We start from the raw sequence: 21,528 nt of genomic DNA, 5'->3' as shown, positions 1-21,528 counted from the left end.
CCAAAAGGACTGCCAGATGCTCTTGATCCGAAGGAAAAGGATTAGGCCAGACTGAAAATGAGGGACTTTGAAGGAAACGCAGGATTCCAGCCCTTGGCTTCAGCCTGGGGAGGTGATGTCACCGCTTCTGCTCGGAGGGGACAGGGGTGGGGCTGCAGAGAGAGAGAGCCCGCGCCGCTCCTACTGCTGCCATGGGAGCGTTCCGAGCCCACGTCAGGGGAGGTGTCCAGATAAATAGGGTGCCGAAATGGCCGTGGCTGGCTGCGCTGGGAGCTGTGGGGTCCGGGACTGGAGCAGCCTGAGCGAGTTTGTTGTCCTGGAGGCTGAGCGCTGGCTCTGCTGGTGCTTTTTTAGCTGGACGGCCGAGATTTGCAGCCAGACCCCAGGGCCGCCTGTTGCTGCTGACAGGAGTTTGGGGAGGAAAACTCTTCAGTAACCCGAAGGATTTCCTCCTCGGAGAAGCAACAACGAAAGACTAGCAGGAAGAAAAGGGCACTTTCTGCCTATCTGGATCGCAGCGCAGGAGGGCAGTGCCATGCTCCTCTCCCTCCTCGTGGCGTTGTGCCTGTGGCTGCGCCTGGCGCTGGGCGTGCGCGGCGCGCCCTGCGAGGCGGTGCGCATCCCCATGTGCAGGCACATGCCCTGGAACATCACGCGGATGCCCAACCACCTGCACCACAGCACGCAGGAGAATGCCATCCTGGCCATCGAGCAATACGAGGAGCTGGTGGATGTGAACTGCAGCGCCGTGCTGCGCTTCTTCCTCTGTGCCATGTATGCGCCCATCTGCACCCTGGAGTTCCTGCATGACCCTATCAAGCCGTGCAAGTCCGTGTGCCAGCGCGCGCGCGACGACTGTGAACCCCTCATGAAGATGTATAACCACAGCTGGCCCGAGAGCCTGGCTTGCGACGAGTTACCAGTCTATGACCGTGGGGTGTGCATCTCGCCAGAGGCCATAGTCACCGACCTCCCGGATGGTGAGGCACTGGGAAAGATTGAGGGAGGCCAGGAAGTGCCTGGGGCGTCACCGCCACTTGAGAACTAGGCGGACCACATCTACAGCTGCCAGGGGGTGTTCAACATAGCACCCTCACTTGCAGTACCAGCCTCACTTCCCAGGCTTGGAAGAGATGGGAAGGAATGGCAGAAGACTTTACTTAACAAGAATTTCGCGAGACTGGCAAAGAGCATTTGGCGCTCCATGAAGGGGGGGCGAGGGGAAGATTTTGCTTACAAGGGAAACGTTGGCAATGTTTTTATTTACAGTAATAGTAGATAATAATAGTAGCAAACAGATATTGCTGGGAGTTAGAGTCCATGTTAAACACAGTGCCTGTAGCTAGTTTAATGCTTTAACAAGTCCTACTGGGCATTTGGTGCTACTTTTTAAAAGTTTTTTCTGAAAGAGCAATAATGGTCATTACACCCCACCAGGAGTAGGGTTTGTAATGTAGGCTGTTCCTTGCCAAATACTGACCTTTGTTTCATATTAAAGATGCTACCTAGTGTGACATCAATTTAGTTAATCCCTTTTCAGCTTCTTTTCTCAATTTGCTGCTTGCTTGCTGCTTTTCTTTCTTTTTTCATTCTTTTTTTTTGGAAGGAGAAGGTCTAAATTCATTTCTTAAAAGGAAACCTAAGAATAACTTTGCCTTCTTGTATCCAGGCTTCCCCTGAGCTAGGTTATGCCACATTAAAAGAGATTATGCTCTGAAGTTATACTTTAGTGGATTGCTCTGAACACAAAGGAGGCGTGGTTAAGTGGAGGGGTAAATTAAAAGTTCTCTCTAACTCAGAGTTTTAGAGAAAACACTTGTATTGTTTGCATTTTATAGATGATAGTGATACTTGGTTTTGGTTGTGCAACTCTGCACTGTTGCTGCACTGCAAAATGTGAGGTGAGGATTTGAAAATATTCTGATTATTTTGATTAAAGTGTTAGCTTGGAAAATAAATGTCTTACCATCACTTTCAGAGGAAGTGAACTCATTTTTTTCCTGGTTGGTTACATGGGTGTTCATTCACATCTATTTGTGCTTGGATAGGCAAAGTCTCACCTGAGAGAGTTCTTACCTAAGCCTGGGGATGCCATTAGTGAGAAGTAGCTGACACCTGCCATTTTTATTACTAGTAGTAATCTTTTGCACTACTGTATTAGTTTATCTTTTCAAATCCTCTCGTATTCCAATAGGGGGAACACACTCAGTCACTGACCACCTTTCATGGCCCTGTTTATGTTTCAGATGTGAAGTGGATAGACATCACACCAGACATGATGATGCAGGAACGGCCCCTTGATGTGGACTGTAAACACCTAAGCCCTGGTAAGTTCTTTCCCCATTGGCTCACTCTCCTTCTCAGAGTGATTTCTGTATCCCTTCTCCAACTTTTAAAAATTCTCTTTTTTGCCTTTTTTAGATCGGTGCAAGTGCAAAAAGGTGAAGCCAACTTTGGCAACATATCTGAGCAAAAACTACAGCTATGGTAAGTCATCTGCTAAAGCCAGTTACTTGAGACTTGGCAAACTACAAATTTGAAAAGGCCAGATCTGCTAGTCACAAAGTAAAAAGAGGCTTGATGATTTTTCTAGATGATTATGTCGGTTCTGAACAGCAAGATAATTGTTGTAAAACCTCTTGCCTTTCTGGGTAGATCATAACAAACAAAATAAATTGCCCAGGTGAGAACATTGTTTAAATCATACATTGATCTTGGTGAGAAATGCTGCTCAGCAAATGACCTGTTCCCTTATTCTCATCCTAAGATTTTATTGCTACAGGAAGGATGGAGATGTAGTCCATGGATTGGACTGAGGCCCAGAAAATTGAGGTCCAGAGGCAAGAGAATTAAGACTAGCCCATCTATCTTTTTACTTATAGTTACAAATATTTAAAATCTTAAAAAAATTGTGGAGAAATATGTTGTTGAATATTATTAGATGAAACTCCATGACTACAGCATTGAAATACTTTAAATGCCCTTCTCTTTTTTATTTGAAAGTACCATTCAGCAGTCTCTTCAAAGAAAAGAAAAGTCAGTCATGATATTTTAAGTGTTTCAAGTAACTAATTCTACTAGCATAATTGGAAATTAAATTTAACTAAGAACATTTTTTCAAAATGCCTACTTGGGCTATTTTATACTTTATTGCGTATCTTAAGTTATTTTTACTGAAGTAACAGGAAACTAAGGAAAGATATTCAAGGTACTCTCTAATTTAGTTTTTATATTTGAAATTTAAATTTTATATCAAGCTTAGATTATATAGCATTCACAAAGGTAGGAAAATCATGACTGTTTAGAAAGCTGAAAAAATAATCAGAACTTTAGATATCAGATTTGAGAATCATACATAACCAACATGGAATATTCAACATTCATACACAACAATAACAATAATACATTATTTTTTTCCAGTAGACTTTTTTTCTTGAAACCTGTTGTGTGTAGATATTGTCTTACTCTGACCTACTTAGTCCCTCATCTGCCAAAATCCAGGTGCTAATCAGTTTCTCTGCCAAGCTGTTCTCTGGGGTGTCACAGCCTTGGAACCACCTTGATGATGGAACATTTTCTTTTCAACTACTTTTGGCTCCATCTAAGCCAGCTTTCTAGGATGGAATCCAAGAATGACCCATATTAGGTTGATTATAACTCCATAGGAGGCAGTGATAATAGTAAGGAACCAAAGAAGTCAGAATTTAAAACTTGATCAAAGACAGTGACATTAGCAGCCATCTGTAATAACAATTCTATCTCTGCTCACCCTGGGCCTTACTTTGTCAATCTGTGAAATTAAAGGATTGAGAACAACAGTCCTCAGAGATTCCTTGCAGTTGTTATTACTCTAATAAATTCTCTCTGTAAAACAGAAGAAGTTAAAGCATCAGATGGGTGATGGAAGGAATACAGACTTTAAAAGTGACTTCGGAGCCTGAGAATGTATGATACTCACTTCAAATCATCACAGGGGAATAAAAACACATAAATATGTTTGTGTGAATTTTTTTGCTGACCTAAGGCAGAACTCAAACTAAAGACTGCCTTGGGCTTGCTTTTCCATCTGGCAGCATGATTCAGAACTTTGTAGACAATGTTGACAGCATGGGATGCCTTGCATTTAGCATATGGGCTTTTGCCTGCATCAGGGCTGCTTGGACATGACCATAATTATAGGAGTGATTATTTAAGAGAGGCTCAGGAGTTGGCATGAAGGCTCCATCCCTAGTTTTAACCCAAGTCTTCAACGACTCTTTTTCAATTTTTAAATTGTAGTTATTCATGCCAAAATAAAAGCTGTGCAGAGGAGTGGCTGCAATGAAGTAACAACAGTGGTGGACGTAAAAGAGATCTTCAAGTCCTTGTCACCCATCCCTCGAACACAAGTCCCGCTCATTACAAATTCCTCCTGCCAGTGTCCACACATCCTGCCCCACCAAGATGTTCTTATCATGTGTTACGAGTGGCGCTCAAGGTAAGCTCAACAGCTGAAGAATATGCACACTGCGCACAGACATATGAAATGCACTTAGCAGTCGTGGCTTTAAAAACAACAACAGGAAAGCACTAGTAGTTCTTCTTGAAAAAGTAGTTTTGAACAGAAGAAGGGGTTTATTACCCCATTTCATTCCAAATTTTTTGGATGGTTGGGATGTATGTCTTTACAAATGGTATTCATGATCATTTGGAAAAAGAATCTGGTAAGGNTATATATATATATATAAAATGTGTGTGTGTCAATTAAATCCTTAGAGAATGAAAGAAAGTAGAAATGTATTTAAATAAAATCTTGGAAAATCAATTTCAGAATTCATTAAGTGATTTCAAATCATATAAGCAATTTAATTATTTTGGGGAAGAACAGTTCTCTAAACCATTCAATCTTAGCATGAAAAATACTGATTTTGGTTTATTTAATAACTTAAAAGTCAACTCTGGGACTATGACTTCATAAATTTTTTTATGTACACTTCACAATATTTGTTTTATATAATATTGAATATATATGCACAGATTTTAAAAGGACTCTTTTTTGTATGGATACTAGGGATTTAATCTAAGGGTAATTTGCCACTGAGCTTCATCCTCAGTCCTTTTTTAGTTTTATTTTGAGACAAGGTCTCACTAAGTTGCTTAGGGCCTTGCTAAATTGATCAGGCTGGCCTCGAACTTGTGATCCTCCTGTCTCAGCCTCCTGACTTTCTGGGATTACACACATGCTCCCATGCTCCACTGCACCCAAGTTTTTAAGGTGACTTCCGAATCTAGGAATACGTGATTGCCAACTCAAGTCATCACAAGGCAAAGTATAAATAAAAAAATATGTTACATGCATACCCATGCACATTCTAGCTGGGGATATCTGTCTCCTCACATCCCTTCACTGGTCATTTTTTAAAAATATATTGGTACATTCCCTATAATACAAAGTCAAATTCTACAGTCCAGTTTCCAGGATGTGCCCCATAACATCCTGCAAATATTTTCTAGCAAAATCAATCATTTGTATATAATAAGCAATCCCTTTGATTCTCTACCATCCATGATTCTCTGTTTCTTCTTGGTGTAACCCAAGACTCCATTTCTCCAAACAGGAAATAAACATTTCCTTCAAAACTGAGTTCACTTGATTGATTTCTCATCCCGTATTCTATCAATACCAGTGTACCCCCTCACACGCTGCCTTACATTCTTGGCTTTCAGGCCATCCTTCCACTTACATGTTGTCTCTGATAGGAAGCCAGCTGTGTTTCTGGGTTTGTGTCTGTTTGCACCTGCTATTGCTAGATGCTAGTCATTAAATTCTATTTGAACGGACAAAGGGGTTTATTACCCCATTTCATTCCAAATTTTTTGGATGGTTGGGATGTATGTCTTTACAAATGGTATTCATGATCATTTGGAAAAAGAATCTGGTAAGGGCATGTAAAGGGGATTTTGGAAATAAAAGTGATTAGAGGAGATCTTTCTTAAAAACTTACAAAACTAGTATAAAGCTACACTTGTTGAAACCATGTGGTTGCTAGAGTAGATGTATAAATAAATTTAAAAAATCTCAAGAGATTTCAAGGCATAAAATGACTTTTTATTATGAAAGAAATGTGGTAAATTGGTAGGAAATGAATGTTATTTAGTAAATGCTGCAAATAGCTTATTTGCAAAATTAGTGATTTTCACTTTATACTGTACTATAAATTTCAAATAGATTCAATTGATAAATATTTCACAAACTTAATCAAAGATGATGAAATTAGGTGATTAAATATGTGAGATCTGAAAGGCAAGGACTTTGTAAACAAAAAAGTAATATAAGAAATTGCAGGGAAAAATATCAATGCACATAATGGACTACATAACACTTTATACTCAAAATAACAAAAATAGACTGGTAAAAGTTGAGAAAAATTCTTGAGGAGGATATGACAAGTTTTGTGACCTTGCTTTATAAAAAGTTCACACAACATTTAAAATGTTGAGAACACAATATAGAAATATGCATACATAAATTCATGCAGCCAAGACCTTGAAGAAATGCAAATAGTAAACAAAGTTTGGGGTGGGATGTTTTCTCTCCCATGTGGAAGCTAGAGAGAAAAAGGGAATTAAAAAGGGGGCTCATGAAAATAGAAGAGAGAACAACAGAATACAGGAAGAGGATGGAAGGGGTGGGAGGAGGGGAGGAAAAGGAAAAGTACTAAGGAATGAAACTGAGAAAATTATGTTAATTGCATGGACAACATGTCACAGTGAATCAACTATCATGTATAATTATAATGCATTGATAAAAAATACCTTTTTTTAAAAAATAGTTTTTCCTAGCTGTCAGTGGATCTTTATTTTATTTATATGTGATGCTGAGAATCAAACCCAGTGCATCACACGTGCTAGGCAAGTGCTCTACCACTGAGCCACAACCCCAGCAGATTCATTTTTACCTAATTCTTAATGTTAGTGAGTTGGGTGGAAGTACAACCATTTTGAAAACAGTTTGGTACTATGTATGTAAATATTTTTAAAAAAATCAAAATCCTTTGACCTAGTTATACTACTTTCAGAAATCTGTCAGAGCACACTACTATATATAAGGATATTCAACACAACCCTGGTAATAATAGCTAAACAAAAGGAAGAATTCAATAGTAAAGAAATGGCTAAATGACAGAATACAACAGTTACTAATAGGGCATTATGTAAAAATGTGGATGTGTAACCGATGTGATTCTGCAATCTGTATTTGGGGTAAAATTGGGAGTTCATAACCAACTTGAATCTATTGTATGAAATATGATATGTCAATAGCTTTATAATGTTTTGAACAACCAATAAAAAAATAAATTAAAAAAAACAAAATAAAAAAAAATAAATATAGAAATTTAACAAGCAAAAAAAAAAACAAAGTTTTATGTGTCCTTTCAGAAATATGTAATGCATTTACAAGAATATATGTGTGTACAAACAGATTTTATAATAAAATAAGCATCCTTTTTCTTTTTTTAAAAAAAAAGAAATGGCTAAATGAATAACCAAAGTTGTAATATTATATTATTTAAAATTAATCTTTGAATTTTTCTAATTATATCAGAAAATGAATATAATGATGAAAGGAAATATACAGTAAGTAGGTTGTGAAATACAATGTGCTCTAAAATACATATAAATATGTATATATGTGTACATGTATGTTTTCTGTGTGTATATATTTGAAAATAATGGATTATAGGGATAAGGTTATTGAAATTAATTTTAAATATTTTCTGCACTTTTAAGCTTTTTACTTTTATAAAGTACTAAGATAAATTTCTTTCTTTCAGGATGATGCTTCTTGAAAATTGCTTAGTTGAAAAATGGAGAGATCAACTTAGTAAAAGATCCATAGTAAGTATAATTAGCAATACTCTGAATACGTATGCAAATGCATATAACTAAATTCAATACAATTTGAGAATTCTTCACATTCTTTATGTCCAAGCTCTCATGGGAACTGGTAACAGTATCTGTCTTTTGAATAAGTAATTAAGTATAGGTATTAATACTTGGAATTTTTATCAGAAGTCTATCATTCAGCTTCAGAGTTGGTTTTTGTGTTCAATTATAATGTACTTTTATTTCTAAATTAAATTTTTCTTTTGTTTTCTTATTGTATTACAATTTAATTGTTTTATCAAATAAGATATTAAGTAGAGTTAATACCTACTGGGATTAAAACCAACATATAGGGATGCAAACATTTAGTTCAAAAATGTATACCATCACTATACATAGCAAAATCTTTCTCTATTTAAAATATTGTAAGGTTATTATAAAAAAAACACAGATAACCAAATCCATGATTTTAGTGGTAACACCATAGAGATACCAATAGCTCAGTTAAAGGAATAAGAATAGATTTTTTGCCTCAAGATAAGAAATCAGGTAATTGGTTTGAAACTTTCAAAGCATCCTCTCTCTTGAAGGTAAGCTTAGACATATTTAGGAGAATTTATGTTTTCCAATTCACAGAAGGGACTGCTCCTGCCCACATTCTTTTAATTTGAATGAATAAGAATTCTCAGGCAAGGCAAGAATATATATTAATTGACTTATGGAGAATGTAGTTACAACACAGCATCCTCTGCTCCGAACATGTCTGAATAAGAGCATGCTCAGTGCTACTAGAAAGAAATTGCTCTATTAGCAGAATTGGTTTCCTGATTTCCAAGACAACAGTAATCTAAAGACATCAATGCAAAAGGCAAGTTGGCCAAAGGACCTAATGTTGCTGAGAGAAAGAAAAAAAAAAAAAAACTTTCAAGAATCACAGTTTGGGCAGCAAATATTCCAATATACTTCCCCATGTAAAAGCAACATGTAATAATGAGTTTGGTATTCTAGAACATACTAGAATTATGTCCTAGGAGAGTAAGAAGAGTGTTTTCCTTTTCATTACATTTCTAGTGCCTGCTCAAATTTTTGTTGAATGAAATATACTCTAACAAAAAAGGAATAGGAAAATATGTATTATAATATAAAGCAGTGTTTATTCAAGTGGATTGATTTTCAGTTGTCACTGTGTAGAAATGTTGCATTAAAGGGGTGGTGGTCAAAACATATGGGTGCGGGTCTGGGGCCCTGGAGACAGTGGGTGAACTTGAATCCTGATTCAAGTATTTACCAACTATATGGCCTTCTGCAGATAGCCTCTGTGTGCTTATTTTCTGTTCATGACAGTGTTGCCCACCTTGTGAGTTTAAAAGAAATAAACATATGTTGACTTCTCCGTAGATTGGGCACTTTTTCAATTCACCTGGTATTTGACAAGTGCTTAACACTTAAATCCAGTGGCTATTATAATTGTCATTGTCATGATATTATAGTGAAACCATTGCACTGACCAAAAAAAAAAAAAAATTGCACTTGTAAATGCTAATACTAGTTTAACATCAAAAGAGGCGTGATAGTGGGCACAGTGCAGTGGCGCATGCCTTTATTCCCAGCAGCTCGGGAGGCTGAGGCAGGAGGATCTTGAGTTCAAAGCCAGGCTCAGCAAGAGTGAGGCGCTAAGCAACTCAGTGAGACCCTGTCTCTAAATAAAATACAAAATAGGGCTGGGGATGTGGCTCAGTAGTTAAGCGACCCTGAGTTCAATCCCCTGTACAAAAAAAAAAAAAAAAGAGGTGCGATGTATTTCACAGTCATCTTTGTAAATTTTGCCTCCCAGCAGTGGGAAGAGAGGCTGCAGGAACAGCAGAGAACACTTCAGGATAAGAAGCGAACTGCCGGACGCACCAGTCGTAGTAATCCACCAAAACCAAAGGGAAAACCACCTGCTCCCAAACCAGCTAGCCCTAAGAAGAATATTAAAGCTAGAAGTGCCCAGAAGAAAACCAACCCCAAAAGAGTGTGAGCTGACTGCTGTCCTAAATGGAGACTTCCTTACTGATGAGGCCAGGCCTTGCCTGGGACAGCCTGTGTAAGGTCACGTACCCCTTGCCTTAACGACTCACTGCAGTGCTCTACATAGACACATCTTGCAGCATTTTTTCTTAATGATAGGCTTCAATTTCTATTTCTAAGGCACCACAAGCCATACTGATAGGTTTGCCCTTTGGTATCGAAGGTGTAATAAATAAAGTTGGTTGAAAGAGCTTTGCATTCAGAGTAGTCTGTGTGCATATTCTATGTGATTTCCATGTGGAGGAAATATGCTTTTGTTCTTAGAATCTGACCTAATATGAGTGTTGTAAAATTAATGCCATATTTCAAATGAAGTGCTGATTTTTGGACAAAAGATTTTATTTCTGCTAAAATGTTAACAATATTTGAAAATGTGATGGAAAACACAATGCTTCTGAGAAAAGCAAGAGAAATGGATGTTTAAAAGATCTTTATGTGTTTAATGTCTGCACAAAGATTTTTGTGATAAAGGCGGATTTTTGAAACATCTAGAGAAGGAAGACATGGAAAATGGTAATGTGTATTTGTAAGACTTCCAGCTCTGTTTCTTAGGTAAAAGCTCTTTAAAAAATCTAAAATAATAACAAACAAATAAATAAAAAGGAGAGGCAGAGAGACAATGCCTGGATTCTTGTTTTTACCTGCTGTGTTGAAGATGCTCTGATCTCATAGTCATGATGCTTCTTGTCAGTACTCTCCAAGCAGCACCAGAAACAGTGAGTTGGTTTGTCCCATTATGATTTAGGTCCCAATGAGTGGGTCAACCCTCAAATATTTTACACCCACCAGAGATATAATGCTCATCCCCCTTCCCAATACATCCATGGATCATGATTGCCAAACCAGGGAAAATGTTCTCCCTGCAATTGCTGGTGCTCACTGCAGGGCCTGTGGGTTCTCAACTTGCTGATTCTCAGCCTGCTATGGCATGGCCATCACAGGTCTGTATTTGGGGAAGAGGACAGAGGCCACTCGCCCACTTGTTCCACTACGTATGGAACTAGTGGAAAAATTTGAAATCTTAAGACTGATTTCTCCTTTAGATTGGCCATGGTTCTTACTTATCAGGAGAGGGTTAAGTTAAATGAGTTTTTACAAGATCTTTAATGAGATGACTTAATCTCTCTACTCTGTGAATTTGATTAACCCCTAAAGATTAACCAGGCCACTGTGTGGTTTTCATGAAAATGTTGAACATAAGCATAGCCCTCACTGAGGGTGACTTCACACTTCTAAGTACCCTTGACCTACATGATAGTACTTAATTATTCACCAGACCTATGCCTACTATAGAGTTAGTCCTGGCCTCTGACCACTCAAAGGAGTGTCATTAGCTTTGTTCATAACATATGGTTTAATAATATGATTTCACTTTAGTGCGACTATTCTACTATCCATATTTTTATTAATTAATACATTAACTTTACATTGTTGATAATGAAATATATTCTGAGAAAGCATATTTCAAGGCTACACACACTGATTGCTCAAAATGGTCTATAGTAAGTGTATTGTTTTATGAACATGTGTTACTTTTTAAATTTTTTTTTTTTGTATCAGAGATTGAACCCTGGAGCACTTAACCACTGAGCCACATCCCCAGCCCATTTTACATTTTATTTTGAGACAAGGTCTTGCTAAGTTGCCTAGGGCCTCACTAAATTGCAATCTTCCTATCTCAGCCTCAAGAGCCACTGGGATTACGGGAATGCACCACTGTGTCTGACCAAGTGTTACTTTTATAATTACAGGATGCCACAAAAATATCAAAGATGCAGAATGTAGTATGGTTTAAGGTCACGCAGACATGCAAACCTGAAAACTATTATATTGATCATGTGTGTTAGTCTGGGTCCTTGGAGAAGCAGGTGCCAAAACAGAATTAAATGCAAAAGAATTCTAGTAGAGGAAATACCTGAGGGAGAGAAAGGGAAGGCAACCAAATAGGGCTGTGAGCACAATGCATGGCCGCCTTGACTAAATGAGACTGGAAACTTTGGGTGGAAACATTCCAGATTGCAGTCATCTCCAAGGACGGTTTGGCAAGGCTACTCTTGAATCAAAGTCACCCATTAAGGAGTTCCTCATCTTCCAGGGACAGCTCTTCATAGGAAGCCTCCTGTTATGCCATCACTGAGGGAACAAAATATAGTACTACAATCCTGGATTTCAGAATGCTGCAGTTGGACACTTGTGCTATGGCCCATGTGGATGGTCCTGTGATTGCGATTCTCATGATCATCACAATATGATAATCATAAAAATCTTAAAAGTTTACCACCATGTTTTCCATCATAATCTATAAAGCAGTGGTGTCAACAAAATGTCCCTGTTGATGTCAGTAATTGACTTCTACACTATTTGAATCCTTAGACGTTAAAGATGCTTGTCTTTAAGCTTTTTAATGTATTTTTAGTTCAAGTTTATTGAAGAGTGAACAGGCTGATCAAAACTATGGAGCTCCCAGTACTTATTTGCTCTCCTACCTAAGAGATTTCTCTTTCTACTACAATGTAAGGAAATATTTTTAAGAGGCAACTAAAGGCAGTAACAAAGTCCATGAAATGTTCAGTTTGCCTTTATAGGTCCAGACAGGACTTAATTAGCATGAGCCTAATATCTTTTGTGGTGATATTTTACAACTAGATAATTCTAAAATACACTATAGTGACATGTAGATGAAAATTATTTTATAATGGCAATCTCAGGTCTCTTTGGTGACACACTTTGAAAAGAAAGAAGCTCATATTATATTAGCAATTAAATTTAGCTAAAAGAAAAGCCTCAAACCCAGAGGGCCGTTACCAAATTTTACAAAACCGTTGAGAACTTGAATAACATAATGAGGTGTAAAGAACTGAGGTTAAACAAGAAATGGAATTATGAATAAAATCCCAACGTGGTTCCAAAGGAAATGTAAAATACCATTGTTGAATCAAACTGGTGGATTTTAAAAATTCATTAACATACTTAAGCTTCTAATAATTTTGAATATTTATTATGTCATTGAAGTATCTCAGCAGCTGAAAATCACATGGATAATTAATTGCTGAGTCAATTTTCTGCCTTTACTAAAAGCATATTTTTTTTTCCTTTGGTGGTACTGGGTGGGGATTGAACCCAAGGCCTTGTGCAAGCTATAACCCCAGCCCCTAAAAGAATAAAAATCTGACTTTGGAGGTCATCCAAAGTAACTTTTAATGAATGAGCAAGTTTAAACAGTTCAGGCAGGCATCAGTGTCAGCGAATCCACCCCAGTGGGCAGAAAAGGCACCAGGAGACCCATCCTAAGTGCCTTCAAATATAGGATAGTTTGTTTTACAAACTATGTCCATTTTATGCAGGGTGCCTCCTTACAGGGAACTGGATCCAAGAAAGTCCAGAGTTAGGTTCCAACCAAGAATGCTTCAGGTATTCTGTCTTGGAAAGGGGTTGGAGAGACTGAAATTTTGGGGGATCTTAAATGTCCCTGAAGGGCCCATGTGTTAAAGGCCGGGTTCCTGGTCTCCAGTCCATGGTGTTATTGGGAAGTGGTGGAGTCTTCAGGAGGTGGGGCCTACTGGAATAAACTTAGATTGTTGGGAATGTTCCCTCTAAGTGTGTGTTAGGATTCCCACCTGTTCGTTTATTTATTTATTTATTTAAGCAGCTTGTTCCTCCATGTGCTCCCCATCATAATTTGCTCCCTTGCCACAAGCTTAAGCAATGGGGCCAATAGACCAAGGACTGATACCTCTGAAACCCTGAACCAAAATAAACCTTTTCTCTTTTAAAGTTGATTATCTCTAGTATTTTGTTATAGTAATAGAAATCTGACTAACACAGGGATTTAGTACAGTCATCAAAGGGACTCTGGGTTCAGGATCAAGGTACATGGCTAAGCAAAGACTCAAGGATGGGGGATCATTTTACCTAAAGGAATTTGTAAGATTCCAGAACCCAACTGTGTTTGGCAGTTGGGATAGAGATACTTCCTGCATAGGCACCCCCTTTCCTTTCTCAGTCTGTCCCTGCATTTGAGTCCACTTCCCATCCTCACTATCCTGTGTAAGTGTGTACTTCCTCATGCTGACAAGTCTCAGTTCAAAGCTCCCACATGTTCCCATCTATTTTGCAGTCCTCACTTCTTCAGCCACAATAACTTCTTTGTTGCATTTTCTGCCTAAAGACCAGCTAAAATTCAAGACCAGGCTGCTGAGTGGTGGCTCTGAGAACTTTTCAGCCTTTTCTAACATTTTTTTCACAGGGGCATATTTATAGGTATTGCGAACAGAAGATATTTACAGGTACTGCAAATCCCATCGCCATAGGTCTGCCTCACAGCGCCATATCCCACTCACTAAATTCAATCCCCTCAAGATTCAGAATAACACGAGTTAAGGCTGAATTGAACAAGTCTCTATTTGGGCATTATTGGATTTCTGATTACTCACCTCTATCCAAAAGAAGTGACCTTTCTCTGTCTTGTATATAAAATCTTCATTCTGAAGGAGTCACCCATGTACACAACTGAGTGTAGAGTGCCATCTGCTGGTAAAGTGTAATATTACTCTTATAGAAGTTTTCAAAGTTCTGTACCATCCTTGATGAAGTAACAGTGTGCCACATAATGCAATCACCTGAGAACATCCGGATATGAGCAGGCCATGTAAAACAGCAGATGACAGTACTCAATTTGAAGGAGGCAGAGAGGTGAAGAAAATTAAAAATTCTCTCTTTTTTTAAAGAGAGAGAGAGAGAATTTTTTAATATTTATTTTTTAGTTTTCAATGGACACAGCATCTTTCCTTTTTTATTTTTATGTGGTGCTGAGGATTGAACCCAGTGCTCCGCACATGCCAGGCAAGCGTGATACCACTTGATCCACATCTCCAGCCCATGTGGTGGAGATTTCTCACTATGCTTATTTCTCTGCATAATTTAAAGGAAGCCAATGATTGATTTGACTTTTCTTTTTTAAAAAAGTGAGTAATCTATTACTAATATTAGATGGTCAAAGATTGTATCTCGATTTTGTTAATATTAGGATTTAGAAGGTAGGATGGAATGTTAATCATACAACGTGACCTTCACTCACTTGATGTCCACTATGTTCTCTTGAGTGGAATGAAAAGGAGGCTGTCCCAGCAGTCCTAGCTAGCATACTGGGAAGTGCACACAACACTGTATATAAGCTTAAGAGTGGACCACTGCAGCAAACATCCTGACTACATCCCCAGATGGGAGAAAAGCAAGATTAATAAAAACATTGATTTCTTTTAAACATTTTCTATTTCTGGAGATATTTTCATCATCTTACCATCACGATCCTGTAGTGAGATCACAAATTATGTAAATCTCTATCTATAAGTCATCCTCTCAGAAATTTATGCTGGCAAGTCTAGAGCCAAATTGCGATCAACTGCTAAATCTATCCTAGGGCTTTGTGTTATGCATTTTGCATGTTACTCCTCCCTAGCCTTCATTTGATCTATGCTATTCTCTTTTACCCCCTATTCCATACTCCTCTCAAGTTATTATGTCATGAGCATTTATATACTATAAGCTACCTTATCCATTCTGGAAGATAAGATAAAAATAAACATCCAGATTTGTTTGGGGAGGCTAAAGTTTTATTGTTCATAACCATGCATTTTTTTCATCTTGAGATGAGGATTTCCTCCAAACAATGGCTTTCTTATTATTCCTCTCAGGAAGCTGTGACACACAATTATATGATGATGTGAACCTAGGTATTATCTTCTTACAGTTCTATGAAAAGAAAGAATACATTTAATAAAATCAATGTCAACGTTTTATGCTAATTGTAAAGCAGCTAGGAGTTTCCATACTGAAGTCTTGAACAAAAATTCCCTGACATGTGGTATAATCACAGAACTTAGGAGGTGAGTCCTTTTATTTTATTTATTGATTTAAAAGATGACAGCAGAATGCATTACAATTCTTATTACATATATATATCACAATTTTTCATACCTCTGTATATAAAGTATATTGACACCCAATTCGTTTCTTCATACATGTACTTTGGATAATGATATCCATCACATTCCACTATCCTTGCTAATCCCCTACCTCTTCCCTTTCCATCCCACCCGCTGCCCTATCTATAATTCATCTATTCCTCCCATACTCCCCCTCCTTACTCCACTATAAGTCAGCCTCCTTATATCAGAGAAAACATTTGGCATTTGTTTTTTGGGGATTGTCTAACTTCACTTAGCATTATCTTCTCCAATGCCATCCATTTACCTGCAAATGCTATGATTTTATTCTCTTTTATTGCTGAGTAATATTCCATTATGTATATATGCTACATTTTTTTAAATCCATTCATCCACTGAAGGGCATCTAGGTTGGCTACACAGTTTAGCTATTGTGAATTGTGCTGCTATAAACATTGATGTGGCTGTGTCCCTGTAATATGCTGTTTTTAAGTTTTTTTGGATATTGTCTGAGGAGAGGGCTAGCTGGGTCAAATGGTGGTTCCATTCTCAGATTTCCAAGGAATCTCCATACTGCTTTCCATATTGGCTGCACCAATTTGCAGTACCATCAGCAATGTATGAGTGTCTTTTTCCCCACATCCTCACCAACACTTATTGTTGTCTTCATAATAGTTGCCATTCTGACTGGAGTAAGATGATATCTTAGAGTAGTTTTGATTTGCATTTCTATAATTGCTAGAGATGCTGAGAATTTTTTCATATATTTTTTGATTGGTTGTATGTCCTCTTCTCTGAAGTGTCTGTTTAGGTCCTTGGCCCATTTGTTGATTGGGTTATTTGTTTTTTTGGTTCTTAGCTTTTTTAGTTCTTTATATACCCTCGAGATTATTGCTCTATCTGATGTGTGAGGGGTAAACATTTGCTCCCAGGATGTAGGCTGTCTGTTCACCTCACAGATTGTTTCTTTCTTTCTTATTTTTTTTTTTTTTTGCTGAGAAAAAACTTTTAGTTTTATTTCATTCCATTTATTGATTCTTGGTTTTAGTTCTTGTGCTATAGGAGTCTTATTAAGGAAGTTGGGGCCTAATCTCACATGATGAAGATTAGGGCCTACTTTTTCTTCTATTAGACACACAGTCTCTGGTTTAATTCCTAGCTCCTTGATCCATTTTGAGTTCAGTTTTGTGCATGGTGAGAGATAGGGGTTTAATTTCATTTTGTTGCATATGAATTTCCAGTTTTCCTAGAAACATTTGTTGAAGATGCTATCTTTTCTCCAATGCATGTTTTTGGCACCTTTGTCTAATATAAGATAATTGTAATTTTGTGGGTTGGTCTCTTCTATTCTGTACCATTGGTCTACCAGTCTGTTGTGGTGCCCATACCATGATGTTTTTGTTTTAAATCTATACACCATTCAGTTCATCAAGAATTTAAAAAGCAAATAGCGGCCATTTCCTGCTTCCCCTGGCTGCTGAGTCTTGGAATCTGCCATGATGAAGACCTTTGTGCTCTTAGGCAGGTCCTTCCTCCTTTCTCTGATATTTTAGAATTCTTCTGGACTCAAACGAGCAGTGACCTGGATCTGTTCTGATGATTGACTGACAGAATGAAAAGAAGGCCCTTTGATAATGACACAGAAGTTAAAATTGGTGACATTAGCCTGGGAGATGATTGTCCTGTAACAAGGATGCTCTCATTCAACTATGAGTTTTCTTATCCTATCATTTACTGTGGGATCAATAAATTTGTGTTCCAAGGGAATGATGTCTTCATATCATTTAAGGTCAATTACAGATCAACGTTGAATATCACTATACATTTCAGGTGGTTTGTTTTGTGAAGAGGCTTCAATTCTCATCTCTGATGCCTTTTGGAATGAATGGGTATGATGCCAAATATGTTGGGTAATAGCTTTGAAGTGACAAAAGAAGGGCAACCATTGTCAGCTCCCTTGACAAGCAAAGCATGTTAACCTAATTTTAGTGGTTACAGTAAGGTTCAACTATTCATGAATCCCTGGACCAATAATGCCTGTGTAATGACTTCCTCTCTTCCCTGAGTTCTAGGAGGAAGTGGTGCACCCTCATCTGGGATTCAGTTTCAGTATTACTGTTGTTCTTTATTCTCAAGATGAGTACCAATATGTGCTCTCTTTTTAAATAAACTTTCTGGAAGTTTTGGATAGTCTACATCTCTAAAATGTACAATCTACTTCCTATCTCTCTGGTTGCCTTTTCTAAGTAACTCACAAGGCTGAAATCATTCAGTGTCTGTCCTTTTGTGTATGACTTATTTCATATAGCAAAATGTTTTCTTTTTTGTAATCTGCATTTTTAAACATTTTAAATGAGTTAACTGGAAGTGGCATTACCATTGCAACTTTGTATGTGAAGTCAAGTTCAGAATAAAGCTGCTACCATATGAAAAATAAATAAAAAGTAATAAGGTAGTGAACAAAATTTTTGCAACAGGGTTAAAAAAATATGAACTTGTCAGTAAGCACAGCATTCTACCCTATTGATTCAAGGACTCGGGGTTGACCCACAGGTCCAGCAGTGAATTGGAAGGAGCTGAGGAATACAACAGCACTGACCATGTGGCTCTTCACTGGACACGTGGACAGGCTGGAGTGGGAAGGATGGGGCATGGACTGTGGAAGCAACTCCAGTTCCAGGGTGTCCAAAGGACTCTAGGAGCAAAGAAGCCCATGAAGAGTCTGACAGATTTATTGTTAGTGTCACTATATTTTATATGAAAGAAAAATTTGCTCTATTTTTATCTCTTGAAGAACATTACTGAAGACTTACTTTTAAGGGTCATGGCTAAGTGAAGTTAGCCAATCCCTAAAAAACAAATGCCGAATGTCTTCTCTGATATAAGGGAGATGACTCAAAATGGGGTAGGGAGGAAGAGCATGGGAAGAAGATTATCACTAAATAGGGAAGAGAGGTGGGAGGGAAAGGGAGGGAGAAGGGGAATTGCACGGAAGATGGAAGGAGACCTTCATCGTTATACAGAATACAGGTATGACGATGTGAGGGGAAAAGAAAAAAAAAGTGAGTCACATTAGATTGGGTAGAGAGAAGTGATGGGAAGGGAGGGGAGGGGAAGGGGGGAAGGGGAGGACAGCAGAATGAAATAGACATTATTATTGCTGTATATATATACGTGACTGTATGACCAATATGATTCTGCAACCTGTACACTCAGAAAAATAAGAAATTATACCCCATCTGATTCAAACGTATGATATTTCAAGATCATTGTACTGTCATGTGTAACTAATTAAGACAAATAATAAAAAAAAGAGTCATGAAATAGGAATCACATGCATCTTCTTTAAAAAACGTCAAGAATAGCCTAATTTTCCATCATTTGGGGAAAGCATTTTTAGGTGCTATTGCAAGGGATTCTTGTGCTTCTCTAAGGCACCATTCTTCCTTATTTTACTTTGTTTTTTACCATTTTAATCATATACATATATGCATGTGTGTACATTATGTATGAAATAAAATTTGCCATTGCAACCACTTATATGTATAAATAAGTGGTGTTAATTACATTCACATTTTTTGTAACTATTACCATAATCTATTTCCAAAATTTTTCATCACCCAAAAAAGAAGCTTTGCTTCTCATCAAGAATTTTTTTTTCCTTCGCTCCAGGAAGTAACCTACAATCTACTTCCTATCTCTCTGGTTGCCTTTTCTAAGTAACTCACAAGGCTGAAATCATTCCGTTTCTGTCCTTTTGTGTATGGCTTATTTCATATAGCAAAATGTTTTCTTTTTTTGTTCTTTTTAAATATACATAAAGGTAGAGTACATTTTGACATATTATACACACCTGGAGTATAACTTATTCTAATTAGGTTATACATGATGTGGAGTTTCACATGTCACTATTCATATATGAACATAGGAAAATTATGTCCAATTCATCCTATTGTCATTTCTAATCCCATCCCCCTTCCCTTTATTCCCCTTTGTCTAATCTAGTGAACTTCTATTCCTCACCCACACACACTCCGTTGTGTGTTAGCACCCACATATCAGAGAGAACATTTGGCCTTTTGGTTTTTGGGTATTGGCTTATTTCACTTATCATGACAGTCTCCAGCTCTGTCCATTTACTGGAAAATGCCATACTTCCATTCTTCTTTATGGCTGAGCAATATTTCATTGTGTATATATACCACATTTTCTTTATCCATTCATCTGTTGAAGGGCACTTAGGTTGGTTCCATAGCTTAGCTATTGTGAATTGAGCTACTATAAACATGGATGTATCTATATCAGTGTAGTATGCTGATTTTAAGACCTTTGGGTATATGTCGGGAAGGGGGATAACTGAATCAAATGGTGGTTCCAGTCCAAGTTTTCTGAGGAATGTCCATACAAGAAAAATGTTTTCAAGGTTCATCTACCTCATGTTATGCATCAACACTTAATTCTCTTTTGTGGCTGAATGTTTCTTTGTATGGATGTATCACATTTTGTTTACTCATTCACCTGTTCATGGACATGGTTGTTACTGCCTTTTTGTTATTGTGAATAATTTTTCTATGTCATATAAGTACACGTTGGAATCCTGTTTTCAATAATCTTGTGTAGGCATCTACTAGTGGAACTGCTAGGTCAAATGATAATTTCATGCTTAATTTTTTGAGGAACTGCCAACTATTTTCCACAGCAACTACCTGGTTTACACTTCTGCCAGCTGTGTTCCAAGGCACCCATTCATCCACATTCTCACTACAGTTGCTGTTTCTCTCTTTTTGTTTCATTCCATTCATATATTAATGTACATGATATTTTAGATTTTCTATTCTTGTTATCTGCCTATTTTATTTTTCTGCCATTTTGTTTTTCTTTTCCAATTTATTGCATGCATTTTTAAATTTTATTTTATTTTTGCCTAATTGTCCTCCTTAGAGTTTCCAATACTATGTTATATAAAAGTAACAAAAGTGAAAATCCTTGTGTTCATGATCTTAAAGAAAAATCTTTTAGCCTCTTAGACCTGAATGAAACATGAGCTGCATAATTTTCATACATGGCATTTATCATATATTGAGGAATTTCTATTTCTAGTTGATTGGTCATTCTTGTTTATTGGTTGCTAGATTTTTGTTGAGTGCCTTTTTCTGCATAATTGAAAATATCTATCTTCCTTCATTCTATGAATGTGGTGTATTTCATTAGATAACTATCAAGTGTTGAGCTATCTTTGCATTACAGGGATAAATGTCACTTGTTCCTGGTGTTTTTGTGTTTGTCTTTGGACCTGAAGTGAGTCTTTTGTAGCAACATAAAGAGGGATGATAAACTTTAATTCATTCTTCAAATCTCTCTTTAAGATGGAAAATGCATTGCTCTTATCTTTGAAGTAATTCCTGATCAAAGTGATTTATTTCTGTTTTCTGTGGGTCCTACATGGTTTTTCTTCCTCCATTCGTCTCTTGATGCCTCAATTTGGGTTTAATTGATTTATTTTTGTCATACAACATTTTATTTCTCTTTTTTGTAAATTTTTAAAGTTATTTTCTTCATGGTCAACTTGGGAATTACTACTCATATTCCTAAGTTTATATTAATCTAGTTTGAATAATACCAACTTAATTTCAAAATTAGATTCCCC

At 37.3% G+C, this 21,528-nt stretch overlaps 1 protein-coding gene across 1 annotated transcript; it reads left to right on the top strand.

The window, feature by feature from the left end:
* The first annotated feature begins 4 nt into the window (after window positions 1–4).
* On the top strand, window positions 5–10,551 carry Sfrp4 (secreted frizzled related protein 4). Its single transcript, XM_015490231.2, has 6 exons — window positions 5–980; window positions 2,247–2,327; window positions 2,422–2,487; window positions 4,279–4,477; window positions 7,815–7,878; window positions 9,701–10,551. The coding sequence occupies exons 1-6, from the start codon at window positions 536–538 to the stop codon at window positions 9,884–9,886; spliced, it is 1,041 nt and encodes a 346-aa protein (XP_015345717.1). The 5' UTR covers window positions 5–535; the 3' UTR covers window positions 9,887–10,551.
* Window positions 10,552–21,528: the final 10,977 nt, after the last annotated feature.

This window comes from Marmota marmota, unplaced genomic scaffold (genome assembly GCF_001458135.2).
Source record: "Marmota marmota marmota unplaced genomic scaffold, marMar, whole genome shotgun sequence".
In the NCBI taxonomy this organism is placed as follows: Eukaryota; Metazoa; Chordata; class Mammalia; order Rodentia; family Sciuridae; genus Marmota; species Marmota marmota.
This window is presented reverse-complemented; position numbering and strand designations above follow the sequence as displayed.